The sequence below is a fragment of the Cnephaeus nilssonii genome, assembly GCF_951640355.1.
Source record: "Cnephaeus nilssonii genome assembly, chromosome: 12".
Taxonomy (NCBI): Eukaryota; Metazoa; Chordata; class Mammalia; order Chiroptera; family Vespertilionidae; genus Cnephaeus; species Cnephaeus nilssonii.
Window position 1 is genome coordinate 15,903,085 of NC_137083.1, and position 23,070 is coordinate 15,926,154.

The 23,070-nt window shown below is 40.0% G+C and overlaps 1 protein-coding gene across 1 annotated transcript; it reads left to right on the plus strand.

Moving 5' to 3' along the window:
• Positions 1-10,199: 10,199 nt before the first annotated feature.
• FERD3L (Fer3 like bHLH transcription factor) lies at positions 10,200-13,055 on the plus strand. Its single transcript, XM_079786839.1, has one exon. The coding sequence runs from the start codon at positions 11,327-11,329 to the stop codon at positions 11,819-11,821; it is 495 nt and encodes a 164-aa protein (XP_079642965.1). The 5' UTR covers positions 10,200-11,326; the 3' UTR covers positions 11,822-13,055.
• Positions 13,056-23,070: the final 10,015 nt, after the last annotated feature.

Genomic DNA, 23,070 nt, shown 5'->3' on the forward strand with positions numbered 1-23,070 from the left:
CTAAATTTTTATTTCTACAACTTATGTAAAACAAACTGTCACAGGCTAAAAGCTCAACACAAATCTAGTTTTTGTGTTATTATTGGTTCAAAATATATCCCATCTTTCTTCTTTTGGAAGTAGTGAATGACTTTAAACCACTTACCATAAGGTCAGAAAGGAAGCAAAGTCCAAATAAGATGTCAGTATTTAGGCAATACAGCTTTTCTAATCCATGAATTTCAACTGTCCCTGCATATTAGAGTCACTTGGAGGAATTCTGTTTAAATGCTGAGTTAATTTTTCTAAATATTATGTCACTATCAATAGTTTTCAATTCTTGGGTAATTCTTACTAGTATATGCAGCCACTGTTAGACTTAATCCATGAAGCAAAATCTTGAGCGCACACAACAATGTCCTGGATAGGGCAAACCCTGTCTACCATCAGGTATTCTGATTCCATAATTCTAGGACGGGTCCAATAATCTGCCTTTTAGCTAGCAGTGCATTCTGAGATAGGTGGTCTACAGATCAAATAAGAATCACTGCCCTGAGTTCAAGACCACACTCTGTATTGTCCCAATCTCTCGGTAATGCTTGTGTAAAATAACGCCCCCGGTTTCAGAGGGAAAAGAGACCCGGAGAGTGAGAAAGTGAACTCAGAGAGCAGGCTGACATGTGAGGGCTTCAGTCATGAAGAGAAGGACGAAGAGGAGAAAATACCCAGGTGAGCAGAAGTAACACGTGTGCAAGCTCTATCAGTAAAATGTCCTAGACCAGGCGTCCTCAAACTACGGCCCGCGGGCCACATGCAGGTGTTTTTGCCGTTTTGTTTTGTTTTTACTTCAAAATAAGATATGTGCAGTGTGCATAGGAATTTGTTCATAGTTTTTTTTTTAAAAACTATAGTCCGGCCCTCCAACGGTCCGAGGGACAGTGAACTGGCTCCCTGTTTAAAAAGTTTGAGGACCCCTGTCCTAGTCTCTGCCCCAGAACTTCCCCTTCCTGGGAAAGAAGGAACAGGACCAGAAGAAGGCCCGTGCCCTTCCTGAAAGCCAGCGTTTTCCTTGTAATTACTGTGCCTACAAACAACCTCAGTTGATTTCCTCAGGGCTGTAGTAGCACAGTGTGAACTTGAATTCCTCATCTCTTTAAATAAAGACCCCAAGGACGGCGTGTTTTAGGGTATGAATGTACAGCTTCGTCTCACAACGATTGCAACATTCAGCCAAAGCAACCCGTTCTCCTTGGAGAACCCTGAGATGGAACACGGCAGGCCAGTGTTTTACCGAGGTACTAGAATCCACCCACTGCTGGGCTCAGGTATGAACCACAGCCATATCCTATCAGAAGAAGAACACCTCCCTCTGGGTGTGGATGATGAAAATTAACCCGATTGTTTTAATGCAAAAAAAAAAAAAGTCTTAGTCTGGACTGAGACATACTAAGAAATACTTGGTCTGGAATGGATGGTACCACGGATGAGGAGAAGGGCCGGTAAGGGGTAAAGAGCTCATGCACAGGGGCTAATGCACAGTAGGTGCTCACAGCATTGTACCCTCAGTGACCACGCCGGGCTGCCTGGCGAGGTGGGCTCCCCACACTCCACCCAGGTGTTGGTGCCTGTCTGTCTCCTTCCGGAGGGCAACCCCATGAGCTAGGCCAGCCTGAGCCTCCTGCTGCGCGGCCCCCACGTGCGGCTCTGGCCTACACGCCCTCAGAGACCTGTGCTTAGTGTTGCCCTGCAAGTTTGCGCACCGCTAGGCCCCCCCATTGCACCAGCCCCTGCGTCCCCAGGCGCCCCAATGCGCCCTAAGGACGGCAAGGCAGCGCCAGGTCCCAGGAGCAGCCAGGAGACTCCCCTCGGGGCCACGGGAGTCAGCGAGTCCCTGCACACACTGGCTCCAGACCCCTGCCGGCTTAGGGTCCCTCGCGGCAACCTCCAGTCCCGCACCCCCGACCTGCAAGGTGGACCCGAGTGCTGTCCCCGACGCCCGGAGCAGGCGAGGCTGACAAGGCCGCAGCCATATCCTGGCGTCCCTGGCTCTCCTCAACCCCGGCACGGCAGCCCCCCAAACCACTCTGATGACCACCACCAAAACCAAGGGGCTGGCTGGAACGTGGGGACCCCGTCAGTCAGCCATTCAGCGCCCCTGAGCGAGCCCCTAACAAGGGACCTTAAGACGGCCGCGGGGGGCCCATGCAGGTCAGCGGGCAGCCAGCCTGGTCAGTCGGTGGCCCACACGGCGCCCCCTCTCCCCGCACCTGGCCTACCTGCCCAGCAGAAGCAGCGCCCCAGGGCCCCGGGTTGGAGGAGACGCTCTCCCGCCGCAGCTGCTAAGTCATCTGCACCGAGACCCGCGCACGCGCAGAGGACACGTGCCGTCCACCTGGCCGCAGGCAAACACCGTGCGGCCTGCCCTCCAGCTGACTCCAGTTCATTTTAACACTGCAGTTCCAGGCGCAGAGCTACGGCCTAGTGGGAAGCGAGATCACTATGAGCTCGGAGAGACGATGAATAAAAGCCTGGCAAGAAGAGGAGAGCAAAAGGAGAAAGGAGAAAAGTTTAGTATGGAACCCTAGAAGTCTCCGCCCCTAGGCCCAAAGCCATCATGATACTGTGTTTGGGATGTTTCTTCTCACTTGAGAGAAAGCAAATTGGCAATGGCTAACAACATGATGGAGCTGCTTTCAATGTTGTTTACGTTATTAATTCCAAAGGCAGCACTGAACTACTCACACGTTCCCGACATAGTTTTGGGTTTCCATTTCATGCCAACCCCAACCTGATATCCAAACAAGGCCAAAGTCACCAGGCTGTGAGCCAGAGTTAGAGCAACAGTAACAACAAAATAACCTCGCACGTCTTGTTTTACCTATAAAGTACGCACATGGATTGTCAGAAATTTTAAAAACCACTTGACCTTTTTTCCCCCTCTGGAATCTTAAAGATTTTAGTGTCTAATCATCGCGTCATCTTCAATGCGATTACCATATTTTCACTCTACCTTGTCATGAACTGATAGAAATTTGTTAAAGACTTCCTAGGAGTAGATTCTGGCCGAAGATAGCCAGTCTGGAGGCAATGGCCCCAAGGACCACTTCCAACTGCCCATGAGGAAGAAAAGATCAGATCCACGGTACATAGTCATAAATGCGGTGGGGGTAACAGACTAAGTGTTGAAGCCTGGAGAGAGATAGACACCGAGACGGCATACATGTGTGGGATAAAAGGTTGAGAACAGTTCTAGTGATCTGGCCCCTGGTGGATGTGGCAACTTCCTTTTAAAGGTTCCTTCATTTGATGATATGTGGGTGAGCTCTAAAAGACAGAAGCAGGATAGGCTCAAAGTTGGTCTCAGAACTACATGAAATCCCAAGGCAATATAGGGTGTCCCTCAAAAACGTACACACACTTTAACAGCGCATCGCTCAACTTTGAAAATGAAATGTATTTTAATAAACGCTGCCTTTCTAATGATCAAAGTGAGTGTATACATTTTGGGGGACGTATTGAAAGAGGTCTAGGAACAGGATCGCCAGAGTAACAAACCACGTTGCCAGACGAGCTGACTGAGAGGACGTTAACACCACTTGAATGGGAAGAGCAGAGATTTGTTTGAAAACTAGCATTTTCTGTAGACAGAGAGCAACCCTTGAGAGAGTGCCCTGGAGGGTCATCATCTTTCAGGACCCGCAGAGATAATGACAGTAACGGCTTGCCCTGTGATGATGGTTTTCTCCATCCATCATACTAACCAATATGGAGATTCTGTAATCCTCAAATGATAGGTGTGAGAAGCCACAAAGAGGCTAAAGACCGTGGCAGGATAACCAGGAAACCCTGCCCAAGGAAGATGGGTGAGTCAAGAAGCAGGAAAATGGTTAGGGAGCCTCTCACTTCAAAGTTGCTAGTTCTGATACAGCCAGCATTTTTAAGCTTAAGTAAATCACTTAAATTTAGAAGAGATAATATAGGACAGAAATAAATCTAAATGATACCCTTGGTATCCTTAAAGAAAGTTATTTAATGAAAATACCTAGTGAAGCCAATACAGTATTCTTTACTGAAGAAGGTGATAAAAAAAAAAAACCCCAAAAACTTCTAAACAAAATGTAAATAACACTGAAGGTGAAAATTTCAAAGAAACACTTGGAAAATTATTGAGGAAACATTGTGTTAGACTCTCTGCCAGGTGCTGCTATCAGGGAGATCAAGGCCTGAGTTTGTGGAAGTATTCCAGTGTGCTAATCAAACCTCTGGGATCTGGCCTACATTTGAATCATGGTGGGAGCATGTACACATTGGCGAACTCAACCATGTTGGGACTCATTTGGAAAAGAGGAAAATGAGAGAAACATCTGCATAAGATTGTGGTACTAAATGAAATAATAAATGCAAGCACTTAACATTTTTGTTATTTTATTATTACTACTACTATACCAGTCCTGTAGGAATCCACATCTAATAGGAAGGGAAATACTTACCATGAATAATTCAGATTACAACTTTAAAAATCTACTTATTTAAAGAGTAACTTGGAAGATACTGTTCAAGGCACTGAGGATTCAGCCGAGAATCAAAAAGAAAACCCTGCCCTCATGGAGTAGGGCAGTTGGGTCCTCCGGGAGCAGCTGCTGAGACCCAGTGAGGAGGGAGAGAGGTCCATGTCTGTGTGGGGGTGGAGGGGTGTGGTGCCATGCCTATGGAAGGTAGAGGGGGGAAGCTGAAGTGGGTTAGAAAGCTTTCAGACTGTGATACAGACATGACACCTGTGAAAGGACATCAGTGAGGAAGTAAAACCGGGCGGAGAGAATTAGACTGTGAAGCAGGTGTGACATCTCAGCCAGTACAATGGGGAGTTACAGGGCAAAGGGAGACGCCAGCTAACTGCACTCCTCAAGCTGCGTAAGTCCTTCCTAGGAGAGAGAGATGAGCAGTGCGCATCCATGGATGCCACAGTTCCCTCTGTGTACCACGTGGATTCACCTTTCCATACAAGTGTGAAGTGGTGAACTTCTCTGGGTGCCACGATAGTCTCTTCTTGAGCAGAAATTTGGAAGAGGGAGATTAGCAGAACCAACTACAGCCGTATCACTGCAGTCCCTCCTGTGATTGCAATTGGTATTCCTCGTCTTCCTTTTCTGCTCTCCATTCTAAATCCCTCCCTCCCTCAGCTATCCGCTGGGCTGGTCTTGGAGGCTTATCTAATGGTGTACCTCAAGGCCTCTTTCCTGAAGTCTTAGTCTGGTAACACTATGCTCCTCACTCATAATTAGACAAGGGTGTGCCAAGAGGTGCCAGAGTGGATCACAACCCTGCCCCATAGGACCACACGGACCTCATCTCCTAAGTCTTCTTCCTTCCCTCAATTCTGTCAGTCTAGTGGCCTCTGTGATGTTCTTCCAGTATCCCAGGCATCCTTCCACCTTCTCTGAAATGTTGGTTCTCTCTGCCTGGGCACTCTCACTTGATAATCACTTAATTCCCTTCCTATTACCTTCAAGTATTTATTCAAATATCACTTTCCAGACTTGTACATGATAACCCCATTAAAAATAGCAACCTGCACCCAACTTTCAGCACTCATGATCCTACTTATACTAAGCAGATTTTTCATAGCACTTAACTCCCTCAACACAATAATTTCTTGTGTTTCATATCTTATTCATTGATGTAAACCAAACTCCTAAATCAATGCCACCAGGACCAGGCACATCATAGGCATTCAGTAAAAATGTGTTGAAAAAAATTTTATGTTTTTAATTTAGTGTAAAATAGATGTAACGTACAATAGAATAACAGATTAAATGTGTATCTATTGATGCAAGTAGTACATTCATGTGTAACATTAATTTTATTATATTTAATTCCATCTTATTAAGTAGGAGTGTCTTTGAATATATTAGATTGAACCAAATTAAATGGCCCACTCTTTTAGATTAAAAAATGGTTTGATTTTTGGCAGTTACATGTTTCAATTTAATACTAACATTTTCCCCATGTCACAAATGAAGAGTATGATGGCAAAAACTTCTGAAAAATTATTAAATTGCAAAATCACACATACAGTGTTTAAGCTCCAAATATACAAAGAACTTATGGATTTAAGGACGACTGTCAAACATATAATATTTATTTCAAAGGAAATTCACTATTAAAATATAATACAGGAAATGAGAGGAATAAAGGATATTATTTGGGGTAATAGTTTATAACATCCTGAGGGATATTGTTTCCTTTACACCTCTCTAATTTTCCACATTCTTTTCATAAAGAAGTGAAGAATTTGGAGGTGGTTCAAACAGCAACTAATGTAAGAACTAATATAATTGAAAATTTGGAAAATAGATTTGTTCTCTAAGGCTAACTTTCATATTAAGAGGAAAACCATTTCACATAAATAGGAAAAGCCTCAGATAAAAAAAAATATATGACTAATTTTAAGCAGTTTTTATAAATAATACTTTAAAATAGATATAAAGTAGTATATCTATCTGCTTAATCTTTCCTGCCAGCAGAAAACACACCACTGTGATAAGGAGAACTGGTATACACTGGAAGTACAATCTTTCTCACATATTAATCTGTATTTAAGAGGGATAGTTCTGCTCCATTAGATCACTCCAAGTGCCTGTTTCCTGTCGCTCTGCCATCCCCAGCAGCCAGCCAACTACAGCATGAGAACTAAACTCTGCTTGCCACCTGCTTTTGTAAATAAAATTCTATTGGAACTCCAATACACTCACTCATTTATGTATTATTGATGGCTGTTTTCACACCACGGTGGTAGAGTTGACCAGTTCTCACGGAGAAATAGTTTGCGAAACCTAAAATATTAACTATCTTTTAAAGTCCTTTACCAAAAAAGTTTATCCAAGCCCTGGCATAGAGTGATGTCCTTGTCTACATGTCAGTGCTAGCGCTGCACCCAAGTACCCACATTCCAGGCTGTGGGCAGAGGGCAAAAGACCAAGTGGAAGGCAAACGTTTTCATTTTCAAAAGGCCAACTTGAACTTGCACATTTCACGTCTCGTGTGTCCCACTGGTGTGAATGCGGTGGGGGAGAAATGTGCCTTCTAAACTATGTGTGGGTGGGTCTGTCACTAAAAGGACCAAGGGTAAGTGCATACCGAGAACAATGAGCAGTCTCTGCCACAGCTATCTACGCAGAAAGAAGGTGGTGTAGGTGGAAATGAGGGTGGAAAGGATAAGCCTCCTGAAGTAGCTGCCTTCTTTTTTGAATGAATGAATTTTGACAATGAGGAGCATTTCACAAAGTGGAAGCCTGCTCTGTCCAGGAATTGTGCCTCTTCTTATTTCTAGTTACATGTAATTCACCCAGAGCTTTATTACATTAATATTTTAAAGAGCAGATCATTTGTCATCAGGGAAATGCAAGTTAAAAGTACAACACCATCTTCAGAATGGCTTGAAAAAAGCCAACTTTTGACAAGGATGGAAGCTAACGTTCTCACCAAAAATATGTACAATATCCATATCAATGCAATTTGTAATGTCTAAAAACTGGAAACTGTCTAAAACCCAAATGCCCATCGACAGTGGAAGGTATATTCATACCATGAAGTACTATTTGGCAATGATAATAATATGCATAAATTTCATAAAAAGTTGAGTGAAAGACAAAAGAGTACACAGAGTATGGATTATTTTTATATAATGTGCAACATTGGCTAAATTAATCTGAGAAGTCAGGAATAATACCTCAGAGAGTGGTACTTTGGAGAGTGGCTAGTGACTGGATATGAGGGTGTAGGGGAAGTTGAAATAGTCTCAAATGATACACTTAAGATTGTTCTATTTTCATTATCTCTAATTTCAATAAAGCACTCTATTTCTTGATTTGTGCACTAGTTTCCTGAGTATGTTTATTTTGTGAAAATTTATTAAGCTGCATATATAACTGGTGAATTTTTAAATATATATTCAACTTTAAAAAAAAGTCTACCTAAAAGAGAAAAATAAAGTAGATGCATATATGTTTTTTTTAATTCTAAAATCAGCCATGGCCATAAACCACACATAATTAGACACTGAGTAAGAAGAGGATACAGCCCCTTTTTTATGTCACCCAAAGGATTATTTCTTAGACCTTTCTCCCTACAAACATGACAAAAATCTACCTTTACCTATCTTACCATTTTCCCTAAACTGCTTAATGATTCTGTAAGAATATAGGAAGGAGCAGCAAAAAGGGAAGTTTAATACTTTTGGGAGAGTTAGGTATTTGCTTTTCCCTCTGAATACTTTAAAATCTACCTTTCTCTCCTTACTACTCAATTCCATCCTCCAGCCCCCTTAAGAGTTTCTGCTCAAATTATTCTTAGTCATTTGTTTTTTCTGCTTTGATTCTGGATACAAGAAAAGAGTATACACAAAATGTTGAGTGTTTAATTGGGACCATCAATAGAGTTACAGAAGCAATAAATTAAGCAAAACTCTCATTTTAGGATAATTTCCTAAACATCTTGAGCAAAATTCATGGAGGGTTTATCAAACCCATTACAAAAGCCTCCATGTATGTAACTGAATAATTATAAATTAAAGGCCTAGAACTAAAAAGACACAAATTTGAATTTGCCTCCTTTAATATTCAGTTGGGTTTTTGAAAAAATGTTTCTCTCTTAACTTTCAAATCTAGAAATGAAAATAATGGTTCCTTCCAATGGGATGAACTGCTTTAAACCACTTAGTATTTTATACATTTAATACACGTATATATATTTACTGTGGAACCAAATATCCACAAACACATCTTTATATAAAGTAGATGCTTCAAAATAAACATAGAAAATCAATTTCACTTGTTTCTTTTCCATAATTAATTATATTTATAAACAAAAAAAATATTCAATCATTATAACCTAATTTTAACATTTTTGCTTTAATTCTATTACCAGGATTAAAACCTTGTAAGATAAACTGAAATTATTGTGGTATAAACAGAAGTGTTTATCTTCTGATTTTATAAAAAAATTAAATAGAAAGTATTTTTAAACTATTGCTAAAGACATGCCTATTAAGACAATTTTACAAATTTCTCAGTATTTTAATATTACTATTTGAAACGCATTATGCACGTTGATTCCATTAATTTTGCTACAATTTCTGTGTGATATAGTTGTTGAAATATTCATTACCTTGGATAAAATCTAAAGAATTTTAGTCTAAGAAAAGTGGGTTTTCATGTCTCATGATAGTGTCTGACACCTCTTTTATTAAATTTTAAATTTAAATTTTTGTCATTTCTTTTAATTACATATCCTATTTTATTTTGTTGTGGAACTAGAATCTCACCAGTTATTTAACCCACTTATGTATGCATATGAAAGGGAAATATAAGCCATGAAGAACATTTAACAACTAAAAAATCAACTATAAAATGTGTCCAACTATATAATAACACAAAGTTATACAAACGTTAGAAAGCATGTTATTGCTTGTCAAAACAACAATGAATTCTTCCATTTACTTATTCCTTAGCCATTGTTGAAATTCTAATTCATTTTTATTTTTCACTCTTCTCTTTGAAAGAAGTTTAGTAAAAACAAAATAGGTAATCATAATCAAAGATCTCTTTCTCATTAATATCTTTCAGGACTGTAAATTTCAATTCTTCTCTGCTTGAGTTATTACAACAAAAGTTGGAGAGTGAAGAGCAAACAGCAGCAAGAAAAAAGAAAACCAGTTAAAGGACAAAGAACAAGAGGGGCTCCGACACAAGTGGGTTAAAAAGGAAGGAAAAAGAAGAAGTCTAGATGGTCCTGCTTTAATAATGGTGTCTGGGAGTGCATGCTGGGAATCTAGGAAAAAAGGAAATTGAGCTTACCTGTTAGAAATAGGCCGTTTCTGGGAGCTGTCCAATGTACTAACTGAGCCATCATAGTCACAACTTACCTCCTTAATAGGAATCGATGTACCTGGTGATTCGATTCTGTCTGGAACCAATGAGTCTCTTTGCTCATCTCTTTTATTTTTATAGTTTGGCTATTTCTTCTAATAGGAAAAATAAACTCTTCTTTGTTAAAATATTAGAGATAATATAGAGTCAGTAAAATTTCATTTTTTGTTATATTACATTTAAATTTTCTTGTTCCTCTTAACAAAATGATTTGAGGGTAACAACAACAACAAAAACCTCCCATAAATAGAATGAAAGGAAGTTGAGTTTTTGCTTTTATGTCCTGTAGGGCAGTACAGATCAATGAGGAAATTAAGCCAGATGGACATGTCAGGATTTTTCTTTCTTCACAAATACTGATCAGCAATTTAAAATTGGAAAGACTTCTCCACAGAGGCTGAGCCCACGGACCCATGGGTTTTCTAAAGGGCAAATCACATGTTTGAAAGGAGATTGAAGTTGTTTTGTTTGGGGGCGGGGAGGGTTTGCTTTGCCCCCCACGCTGGGATTAGACACTAGAGCAAGCTCTGAGAAAATACCCCAGCCTCCCCTTCTCATTTTATTGCCCTCATAACTTTTGCCCTCGAAGTAAAATCCTCTACTTTACATGAGTAGAAGAGAAGGGTAGGAAAAGGAAAGTCAAGTATCTGAATTGTTAGGCTGCTTAGGAGAAAACAGACTTTAGAAGCCAGGGTTTGTAACACGCAGGAGAGATGTTTAAGATGCCCGAGGAGGCAAAGCCTGGTTCCAAGAGCGACTCTGGGGAATGCGCTCTGGGGCCCCCAACCGTGCTTACTTAAGCTAATGGGAGATCTTGCCTTTCACCAAGCGCTGCACTGGGATACCAGACAAACAGCTTCCCCTCGGCCCCTGGCAGGCAGGGCCCCTCTGCGGGACCTCATTAAAAGCACTGGTTTCATGCTCCTGGGCAGCGTAGGGTGGCAAGATTCAGGACTCCCGACTCAGAAGCCAAGGAGAAGCCAGAGAGGTGGGAAACATCCTCGCTTTGAAAAGCCACCTCTACATGAAAGAGCCACGGGAGATGAGGAGCCTGGAGAATATTAGTTGGCCGCAGGGCGAGGAGAGACTCAAAAGGCACAGCAGGTAAGAGCTGGGGGCAGTGGCCCAGAAGGAACTGTCCCTGGTGGCGACGCGAAATGGATCTTCCACTTGGAGGCCTGTCTCTGAGAGCCTTCCGGGCCTGGGCCTGCTGTCTCCTTCCATCAGTTTCGAGAGGAGGGACGTCGCCATCGCCTTCCCAACCGGTGCGACTCATCCTGTTACCGGTTTGGTTCTAAGTATTCAGGTCCCCGGACCCTTCGCTGCTGCTGTCGCATCCGATTCAGGGCTGTTAGGCGGCCGATCCCCAGCCTCGCCTCTCCCTGCGAGAAACCCATGAGACACAGGACCAAGAGGACTAGATGGCGGTCTCTCCGGGGAGCTGCGTGGACGCCACGGTGCTGGACTTCGTCGCAGACCTGTCCCTCGCCTCCCCGGGGCACCCCCTCCTCTGCGACTTTGCGCCCGGGCTCCCCTTCGGGGACCGAGGCCTCGCGCTCCAGGAGGGACGGCCCGGGAGTCTGGCGCCCTTGGAGGAGGAGGATCCAGAAGAAGAGGATGAAGGTGGAGTAGACGAGGGGGAGGGGGAGGGAGAGGAGCCCGGGAGGGGCGCCTCGCTGCCGGGCCGCCCCAGGAGGAAGAGGGTGATCACCTACGCCCAGCGCCAGGCCGCCAACATCCGCGAGAGGAAGCGCATGTTCAATCTCAACGAGGCTTTCGACCAGCTGCGGAGGAAGGTGCCCACGTTTGCTTACGAGAAGCGGCTGTCCCGGATCGAGACCCTGCGCCTGGCCATCGTCTACATCTCCTTCATGACGGAGCTCCTGGAGAGCTGCAAGGGAAAGGACACCTGCTGAGCCGCTCAGGGGTGGCCCCGCCCGGCGCCTCCTCGCCCGCCCCTTGGTGTGGGAGCTGAAGGTCTTTGGGGACGTAGCAGCGGGTGCGGCTGAAAGGCCTGCAGGGACGCTTGGAGACCCAACATCTGGCCTTCTGAGCTCGGCTCGGGAGGGTGACGTTCCCCACGGCCCTCGTCGCGTGGACGCCAACACGCTCGCTCGCTGGGGAGCGCTGGGCAGGGGGGGAGGGAGACCGGGAGGGAGACCGGGCCGTCGAGGCGCGCGCCCAGAAGCTCTTTCTGCGGGCCCGGTGGGTGGGATGCTAATCGTCTCCGCCAACGGCAGACTTCGGGGGCTTCTGTGGAGTCCAAGCTCTCTTTCTTGGCTTTTTATTAAAAAAAAATAGAAATTAAAATAGAATTTTATTTTTTTTATTTTTTGAACTTAAAAGTCTCCTGGCAGGCGCTCCGCTCAGGCCTGCCCCCTTCGGGAGATCCGGGAGCGGGGACCCGGGAGGGGTGCTGGGTAGGGGTCTCCGGAGAGGCCAAGGGGCTCCGTCTCTGGTCGGTTAATCAAGCTCCCAAGGAGACAACAGAAAGATGCGGGAGGAAGGGGGGTCGAGAGAAAGCGCCACCTGGCCTCCGGGCCACGCCCCTCCCCTCCTTCTGCCTGCAGTCCTGCTCGGGTGGGCCGGGAGCCCGGCGCTAGAGCTCAGGCGGGTGGGGGCAGCGCCTCCCCAGGCGCCCCAGGTGCCCCTGGGGGCGTCCGACGTCCCTGCCTTTGCAGCCGGCGATGCTTCCCGTCTCCCCACGTGTGTGTGTGTGTGTGTGTGTGTGTGTGTGTGTGTGGTGGGAGTGGGGGGTGGAGGGGTGGGGGGGCCCGCGGGGGCAAAGGGCGGGGTCTCCCCAAGCGCAGCGTCTCCGGAGCGCGCACTTTTAAAGCCGGGAAGGGAGCTTTCCTTCTAGTCTCATCCAGGGACCGAGGAGGCAAAACGTCCGAAGAGCTGCCTTCTTCCACTTCCCAAAAATGTGTGCCATGGAGATGCGGTTGAAGCAGGACCGTGCTGCGGGGCCAACTCCAGTTTGGACTCTGCCATTCCCCAGTGGGCGACCTGCTAAACTGAACTGGGGGGTTTCAAAGAAGAGTAAGCTTAAGTGAGGAGAGGAACGGGAGTGAGTAATGCCCACCTGACTGTAAATTCAGTAACCCTAAAGGATAAGTCCCCGTTTTCCAACACTTTCTTTGGTTCTCCCCCCTCCCCGTGCGCCACACACACACACACTGTCCCTATCATACTTTTAGAAATAAAATTCATACTTTTGGAAATATAATTAATATATTAAGGAGTAATATATACTCATCCTAGGAAGTTGGAAAAACAGAGGTTAAAAGAAAGAAATAACATTTAAATGACTCCACGGTACCATAAAGCATGTTTACCTATATCCTCCTAGTCTTTTTTTTTTTTTATATATATACAGATGTAAATTTAATACATTTAACAAGTTTGAGACTTGTTTTGAATACTGATCTTTTACCATTCAGCATTATGGAATGAACACATTTCCTTTGACTTTAAATATGATCCAAATGTAATTTTAGTTACTGTATTTTATTGTCATATTGATGTTTCACAACTTAACTCCAATCCTTTCTTTACAAGTGCATATTTAAAAAAATAAATGATGCAGAGGCCATTCTTATCTCTGCCTATGATAATTTCCTAATATTAGACATGAAATTTCTGCATCAAGTGAACATTTAAGTTTGTGGCTACAAATGGCCAGATTGCCTCCCAGGTAGGTTCTGCCAGATCCCACTCCCTCCAACCAGCATCGCAGGGATGCGCCTGTCTCTCAGTGCCTTCATTTACAAGTTTTCCCAATTCTCCGGCCCATAGGCACTGGATTGGTTCTGAAATGACCACCCTCCTAAAGGTGACTTCAAAAAGGTGACTTTTTCCTTGGAGACTGTATCTTTTCACCTGGGTTTTTCTACTTCTACTACAAGAACATGAGGATAAACAGGTAAAAGAAAAATATATATAACCAGCTAAGACCAAACACCAGCACCAGGCAGTGTTGGGTGATTTTTTGTTGTTGTTCTCCAGCACCTTTGTTGGAAAAAAAACAACAACACAAAAACACTGAAATTTGGACAATGACCTCTATATCAGTTTTATAAAGTAAATTACTCATTTTATTTTCTATCTCTAGACATTTTCGCCACTAAGACTAGCATATTTGTATTTTTAAAGATAAATTTAAAATTACTCATTTCAATAGGTTAAAGGAAAAATAACTATTTTTCATCTCATCATCAAAACTGTGCTTCCCAACTTATAGAGAGCTAGTGGCTCCTTAGGGCCCTCATGTTTACCCAGTTATTCATTTATTCAATTAAAAATTGTGTTGATGTTTTACATATAGTGTGCATGGGTTCCAAACAGATTAAGTACCCTTTCTTCTCCCACTTAAAGTCCTGAAACCTAAACATCATTTAAAAAAATAATATGTAAGTTTTAAATAAGTAAAAAAAAAAGAAGGTTCAACTCTAGGAATCATTAACATTTTGTTGAAAGAACCAATTTTGAAAACCACGGTTTTTTTAAACTGCAAAGGACCTCAAAATCATTGGGTTCTGGAGAGTAAATACAGCCATCATCCTTAATCCTCTCCCTCATGTTATGAACCATTGTTATATTTTTAACAAGCACATAATATCCTGCAGTAACATCTCTTCAGCATAGTAAAGAATGCCTGAAGAACACCCAAATCAACAGCTATTTTCCTGTTATTAATAGGAGTATGTTCACCATTCTTAAAACTGTTACAGCTTATAAATGCTCTGTTCTCTGTATGTTTTTAATATGTTTGGAAGCTGCTTTAAAATATGAAGTCTCAAGACATATTTAGATCATTGTATTAATGGAATAATTTGAAGCCAAATAAGGATTAGAAACACAGAGAAATTGATAGATTTTTTCCTTACACAAAATTATCCCTAGAGATAAGACAACATAATCTGCATTGTGACTATGAATCTATTGCACCTCCATATCTCAACACTCAACTTTTCTAAGCAATGTGATAGTTTTTATTTTTCCCATGTTAGATCCACAAATTCAGTGTACTTTTTAATACAATGGCTTTACGATATAAAACAACCTATGTTAAAATTGTTTTATCCTTTATCATCCCCTAAATCAACATTGATAGAAATATCTGTGGATATTGGTTTTACTTTTAATAAAATTTGTTATTAGAGAGAGAGAGAGAGAGAGAGAGAGAGAGAGAGAGAGAGAGAAGAGAGGAGAGAGAGAGAGTGATTTGTTGTTCCACTTATTTATGCATTTCATTGGCTGATTCTCATATGTGCCCAGACCCAGGACTGAATCCACAACCTTGGTGTTTCTGGATGATGCTCTAACCAATTAGCTACCCGGCCAGGGTGACATTGGTTTTTCAATACCTTCTACCAGTTAAAAAAAATCCTAATGGTGTCAATTACTTATGAAAAATTGTAATAATTAGTTTTAGAAATCTTAAAGTTATTTGGACACTTGGAATGTATCATTTTAGATGTTCTTGGAGTCAATTTATTTATACACTCTTTGCTGACTGAAAACTGCTTTTTGGTCTCAAACTAAGTTCCCCATAACTATCAGGTTACTATTAGTATTCAGACATGTAAACCAAAAAAGGATCTAAATGAAATCATATTTGGAAGACATAATCAGGCTTTCCAAGGAAAGTAAAAATAATCAGAAGCCTTTGCCATCAACAGGCAGTCATTCAGGCTGATCATCGTTTACAGTTGCCCAATGTGAAAGCAGATTTTGGCAAAATGAGCACTGGAAATTGAACCAAATATTATGCTAGCATGCATGAACATACAATTAAGATCCTTGGGTTGGTGTTTATTATTGCATTTGTCAGCATTCCCATTATAAAAACACTATTGTGGAAGATTTATAACATGGCTATAAAAATTCTGACTTGAAACTCGATAAGCCAGTTTAATATAACTTTTTTTTTTGTAATTACAAATCTCAAAAAAAAAAGTAACTAAGACACTTAAGTACATTTTATAAGTGAGGTTCCAAAATATACCTGTAACTTTAAAGAACAAGATAGTCTATTTAATACAAATGTAAATTAGATAATTTAATTTTAATCAAAAATAGCTGGCAGATTAATAATTAATTTTAAGTAAAAAATCTACTTTTTATAGGGTGATATTTCATTAAAATATATTTAAATGTTTTAGAAAAGTGTTGAAGTTTTGGTATATATCTGTATCTTTGGCCCAACTTCATTCCAAGGTTCCTGAACTTTGCCAACATTTTGGGTGAAGTTAGGCCCAAATTCTGGTCAGTGCCCTGTCTTCCTGTGAATGCTGGACTAAAAAAGGTTACAAAACAAGAGTCAGCAGTTCTGACCATTTTGTTTTGAATTTGGGGTTTCTTTGAATCCAAAGCTCAAAACCAAACCTGGCCAAGGAGAAGAAGGAAAGGAAAGAAGCAATGCAAACTGACAGGAATAAAATACCAGAAAGATGGAAAAACTTCTTCAAGTCTCTAGAAACCAAAGCTTATAAGTTACCGCAACTTTCTCTGTGACACCAAATTTTAGTACTGTGCTTAAAATACACTCTGTAAAGAAGTATAAGGAATAGAACGAAGTGCATAGAACAGTATGAAAGTATTTTAAAACAATCTTTACAGCTAATATTTTGTAGAATTAAAGAACCTTTAATATGTAGTGAAATCAATAGTTTGGTGAATATTACAGTATAGAAATTATCATAATAAAATATCTTACAGTTACTCAGTTCTTGGTTGTTTTCAAAGCACCATTCATGTACTTTCTCTCATTTGATCCTCCCAACTAGATTTCAAGAGGATCTAGAGACTCAATTAAATTGAGTTATCAGTGTACCTTCTTAAAAATTCATTCACTCATTGAAATCAGCATGATACTGTGATTCCTAAAAAGGACCCATGGTCACATATAAGCAGCACATGACTTTGAAAGATATTGCCTTCAAAGATCAAAAGCACCTTAGCACACTCTGTGGATGATAAATTATACAAAAGTCTGGTATGGTCTGGCTCCCTCAAAGGCCACATTTTACAACCTTCTATTTAGGGCTCCATGAAGGAGATTTCCACCTGCAGCCAGCAAATGTAGATGACCTCAAAGCAGCTGTTAAAGACAGCTTTTTATGCTATCCAGTCTTCAAAAGGGAAATATCTATGAGATATGGAAATAGATCAAACAGTTGGTGAACAATAAAATGCAGAGACATCATATAAACATGTTTGAATGAACCAATATGATTATACAATTATTTTACTGTAGATAATGTTTTATTTCTTCAAAACAGTATCACAAGTTATATTTGTTACTAGTCAGTTCTTAAATATATTTAGTCCTATGATTTAGTAAAATATTGACTAATTTAATCCCATAGTTTAGTGAAATGTTAGAGAAGCTAGAAATGGGCTCAAGTAGAACCAAGTAATTGGATTATTAGTTCTGGATAAAATAATACCTCTAATAATTAGTAATCTCTATATATCATGTATTGCTCACTTACATGAAAGCACATGTTCTAAATGCTGTGTTTAGTTCTTTACATAACTATTAAATTTCTCATAACTTCAGCATATTAATATCTTCATATTATTACCCTCATAAAGACGAGGACACTATGGGATAGAGAAGTTAAATAATTTCCCAAGCTCCATCAGCTAATAAATAGTGAAGCTAAGATTTACACCCAGTGAAGAATCTCAGAGACCAAATTCTTGGGGTTATTTGTAAATGATTATATGATTATTATACTTAAGAAGAAATTATGTGAAAATGAGTATTCTTTATTTTTACTGAGGATCTTAGAAACATGGGCATGGGCTTTTCTTATACCAGAAGGATATAGTCTCTGAAATAAAACCCAGGAAGATGGACTTGAAGAAGCCTTGAAACAATGTTCTATGGAAATTTTGAGGCCACAACTTTCTTTTGATGAACACGTGCTTATAAAACACAAGTTTTGGAATTTGACAGAAGTGGGTCTGAATCATAAATACATCACATAATACTATGGAAGCCGGTACAACTTACTTAACCTTATTGACCCTCCGTTTCTTCATCTTTAAAATAAGGATAATAATGTTTATCTGATAGGGCTGTTATGAGGATTGACTTAAATATGTATGCAGAAAAAAATTGATGTATAGTGAGCACTCAGTAAATGGTACACTATTAGAATACACATTATCATTATTATCATTATTATTATTATTATATTCCTTCAAAATCTATGGCAATAAAGACTCTACAAACAATGGTAATAGGTAAAAGCATGAAATACTACAGAAAGATCAGCACTCATTTATAATGCTTTTAAATAAACTGAAAAAATTAAAATAGATTGTTTTATTCCCCAATAGTTTTTATGCCTAGAATACTTGACTGCCAGAATACACATTTTTCTAAGTGGAACAATGCACCCCTAACTGATGAACACAGAGATCAAAATTCCCTCATGTAACCTGCTACCATAAAGCACATATATTAAAAACAAGTGATAGGTAAGTAACTTTAAATCTGAAAACAGAAAAAAAGATCTGATTTCATTCATAGAGAAGTTCTATTTTGTCAGCAGCCCAGATATTATATTTAAGTACATGTTTTCCAAATTACTGTACATTTATTCAAATCAGATAATTCCTGATGAAATAAGTACATATCTTAATTGCAATAGTGGTTGCACTAATCTACATATGTGATAGAAAGTCATAGAACTAAGGCTTTTTACACCAATGTCAATTTCCCAGTTTTGATATCTATATAAATAAAAGGCTAATATGTGAAGTGTCCCCTCAGGAGTTCGACCTGGAGACCAGGAGTTCGATTGCTCGCTATAACGTGCGCTTACCACCAGGGGGAGGTACAGAATGAAGGAAGGCCCTGGCTGGCAGCTGGAAGGCCCCGCCCCAATTGGCCCTGATCGCTGGCCAGGCCTAGGGACTTTACCCGTGCACAAAATTTCATGCACCGGGCCTCTAGTTGTACTATAATGTGTAAGAAGTAACTAGTGAAGGAAACTGAGAGAAAGGAACACAGAACCTCTCTGTACCATCTTTGCAATGTCCTGTAATCTATAATTATTTCAAAATAAAGAGTGAAAAAAATAAGATAATAACTATGACATTCCTTTGAACCTATAAAGCATCTTACAAATATATATTATTAATTTTAGGGAGACATTCACATATACTTGATTCATGCCATGTTCTAAAATTTTTTCTTCAAGTATTTCATGAATATAAAACCAAACTTTATGCATGGTATTATGTGGATAAAAATAAAAATCAGGCCCTAACTGGTTTGGCTCAGTGGATAGAGCATCAGCCTGCAGACTGAAGGATCCCAGGTTTGATTCCGGTCAAGGGCATGTACATTGGTTGCAGGCACATCCCCAGTAGGGGGTGTGCAGGAGGCAGATGTTCGATGTTTCTCTCTCACCGATGTTTCTAACTCTCTATCCCTCTCCCTTCCTCTCTGTAAAAAAAATCAATAAAATATATTTTAAAAATAAATAAATAAATAAAAATCAGGATTCAACTCCTAAAGGACATAGCCAAGCACAGAGTGTCTGATTCTGGGTCCCTTGGATCATGCTGACATTCCTTTTTTAAATTAAATTTATTGTGGTGACATTGGTTAATAAGAGCATATAGGTTTTTCAAGTGTACATTTCTATGATACGTCATCTGTATATTACATTATGTGCCCACCACTGAAAGTCCTCTTTTGTCACCATATATTTGGGCCCCTTTACTCTTTACTACCCCCATACCCCCTTTTCCTCTGTCAACCAACATACCATTGTCTGTGTCTATGAGTTTCTATATCCTACATATGAATGAAATCATATGGTTCTTTACTTTTTCTGACTTATTTCGCTTAGCATGGGATTCTCAAGATCCATCCATGCTGACATTCTTGGAAAAAGGCATTCTTCAGTATGGATTTGTAGTGTTGGAGGGTCTTCACATCTTAATTCTCCCATTTACTAAATCAGGTAACTCACTTAAAACACCTGGGCTTCAGTACCTACCCTGGTCTAGAGAATGGAGCAATAAACACAGGGTTATTTACAATATCAGAAGAGATCCTGTGAAATGCTTAGTACAGGGCCTCACACAAAGTAATACTCAGCCAATGTTGTTGTTTATGCTAGCTCAATGTTATACAGAGCAAAATGACAATTCAGGCTTTTAGAAGGGCTCGTGAAAACTCAAAAAAAAAAAAAAAAGCGATATTTGATAGTCTTTCCTGCTTTTCCTAAACAGAATCAGAGACTTACATAGCATGGTATTTGTGACCAATTTAAGCTGTTGTCCTAGTAACATATTTTTGTTTAATATTATTTTTAAAACATAGATATTTAAAGGCAAGACTTCTGATCTATGACATATGTAGCCACTCTAAACCCCTACATTCCTAAAATAACCTGTAAAATTTGCATATAAAGCTCTTTATATGAAAAAGTGATACCTCGCTTGGTAAATCCTCTAGGAATTTACATTTGAGCAAACTCATCTTGAAAGCTAAGGTGCTGGTTGGTGATAGTAAGTGGCAAGTAGGACTGCCCTACTAAGCCTTGATCTAGGCCAACATGAAATCTAAACACCCACTAAGCCCAGTAAACTGGGGATGGGGTAGCAAGGCTCATGCTTTGTTTTAAGTTCCCAAGAGACATAAGAATCCCTGTGCACCCAAGAAGGGTAAGTGGCTGCCACCTGCCTCCGACTGAAAGCAATTAACGAGGAAAAGAGAAGAGGTTCCTTTTTGGAGCAGCAGAGGGGGAAGCTGAACCCCAAAGTGCATCCTTGAGCATATTTTGGCACCTGGCCTGATCCTCGGCATGCACACAGATTCCTTTTTTTTTTTTTCATTCTGACATTAGTGGGTTTATACAAAATCTCTGAAAAGTGGTGTATTCTTTGGCCTAGATTTATTTACAACTGAAATATCAACTTTTGAAAAGATAAAGTTGGCCTTAATGCATACATAATTTCTCCACGTTTAAAAAAAATGGGTAACTTTTTTCCATACCTACTATTTTTATGATAATTGTTCCTCCTTGCATGGAAAGTCAAAAGAATACTTATTAAATCCTTGTCCCTTTAAAATGCTTTGATTCAACTTCAAGTGGCTTGGGAATGGATGGTAATGGACCTTCTGAAATGTATTAAAATTTTTCTGACTTGGGAAACATACCCAATTCCAAATATTCTCTCCATGGGTTCATATTTTTGACCAAAAATGTGGTGACTATAGTTAACAAGCATTTGACAAGTGGTGGTTTTGTTAATTGTAGACCTTATTGAACACGCCACACCAGTTCTTTCATCACGATTCATTTGCCTAATCTCACCAAAGCCTATTACAATTAGAGCAGATGAGTTCAGTTAAAAATCATATATAGTATACCACTTTATTTCAAGATGACACAACCACAAATAAAACTTCATACCCTTATTAGTGTACTACATTTCATCAAATTCCATCAACTGCTTCTAAAATTAACTTGAAACAGGCTGAAAATGCCCAGAACTCAGAGCATTACACAAGAAAACACAACTAAAACCTTCCCAAATTATACCCACATGAAAACATGCACATACCTCAATCCATGCTTTGGGGTTCTTACCCTAGACATCTCAGAATTTCTACTTCTATAGTTATAACCCCTCTTTCCATTGTATGATTCACATATATGCAAACTTGCATACATGTAAAAGTTTTTGCATCAGAATACCTTCACATACATTTTAGCATGGATGTTACATATGTAAATTTTTTACTCATAGCTCAAACTTTTAAAACTTTTCATTATTCTTCCTTTTTCCTCCATACTTTGGTAGTTTCACCCTTTTTTACTAAGGGGCATCTCTTTCTTGAACACTTCCCATGTCATAATATTAATGATTGTTGAACATTCCCATTTTTTTTTTGCCACCAGAATTGAAGTATCATTGTTCTTAAATACATGGAAAACAAGTCCCCAAATTACTCCACCTCTTGATTTAGCATTAGGCTCACATAAGTATATCAGGCCTGAATATAATTACTAAGACCAGCAGCCAGTCAATTTTAGAAAAGAAAGTGTCTGGAATTGCCATTCGGGAAACCTACAGAACACATATTGATTAGATGAGGGTCACTGACTCAATGAGAAAAACAGAATTTTCCCTCGGAGCAGAACTGCTTCCTCTTGGAGAGCTTCAAGAGTATCTGAAGTTAAAAAAAAAAAAAAGAAGAAGAGTATCTGGAGTTTAGGTAATTTACCACATCAAGAAAGAAGTTAGAAAAGATTCAGAAATGCTCTCTGAACTTTGGCTCCGGTTGGGAAGATCTAAGCCATATTTTACAACATTAGGACATCATGTGGGTTCTTAAAGCTTGCTTGCAGAAATTTCACTGGTAGGAATTTACCTAAGGAAATAATGAAGACTATGTACAAAGATTAAATGACAAAATATGTATCTCAGTCTTGTTTATAATACCAAAATATAGAAAACAGCCTAGATGTCTACAAATGTGAGTCCTTATTTTTAATTGTTGCAGTTGTTTAAAAGATGATATACAAAATAGTTTGTGCTGAGGAAAGAGGTTTCAATAAATGATAAGTAAAAAAGAGTATTTTATAAATCAATATGTTAGGCATGGTTTCATTTCTGTTTCCTATGGGAATGTGTGTAAATATATATAGGTATGTATGCCTATCTTTATGTCTATAAATATAGGGTGCCCTGCAAAATGTATACACACACTTTGAATAATTATAAAGGCAGTATTTATTAAAATACATTTCCTTTTCAAAATTGAGCTGTCAGCTGTTAAAGTATCTATACATTTTTGGGACACCCTGTATAAATGTTCATTTTACATATGCTATAGGGGAACTGGTCATTTTTGTACTTGTTTGTATTCTTCCAGTTTTCTACCATCCCCTTTGGGTTAGAAAAAATAATAAAATTATTTTAAAGCAAGTGGGACTACATCAAACTAAAAAGCTTTACTGCACAGCAAAAGAAACCACCAACAGAATGAAATGGCAACCTATGGAATGGGAAAAAATATTTGCAAACCATCTATCTGATAAGAGGTTAATATCCAAAATACACAATATCCAAAATAACTCAATAGCAAAAACACAAATAATCTGATTTTAAAATGAGCAAAGGATCT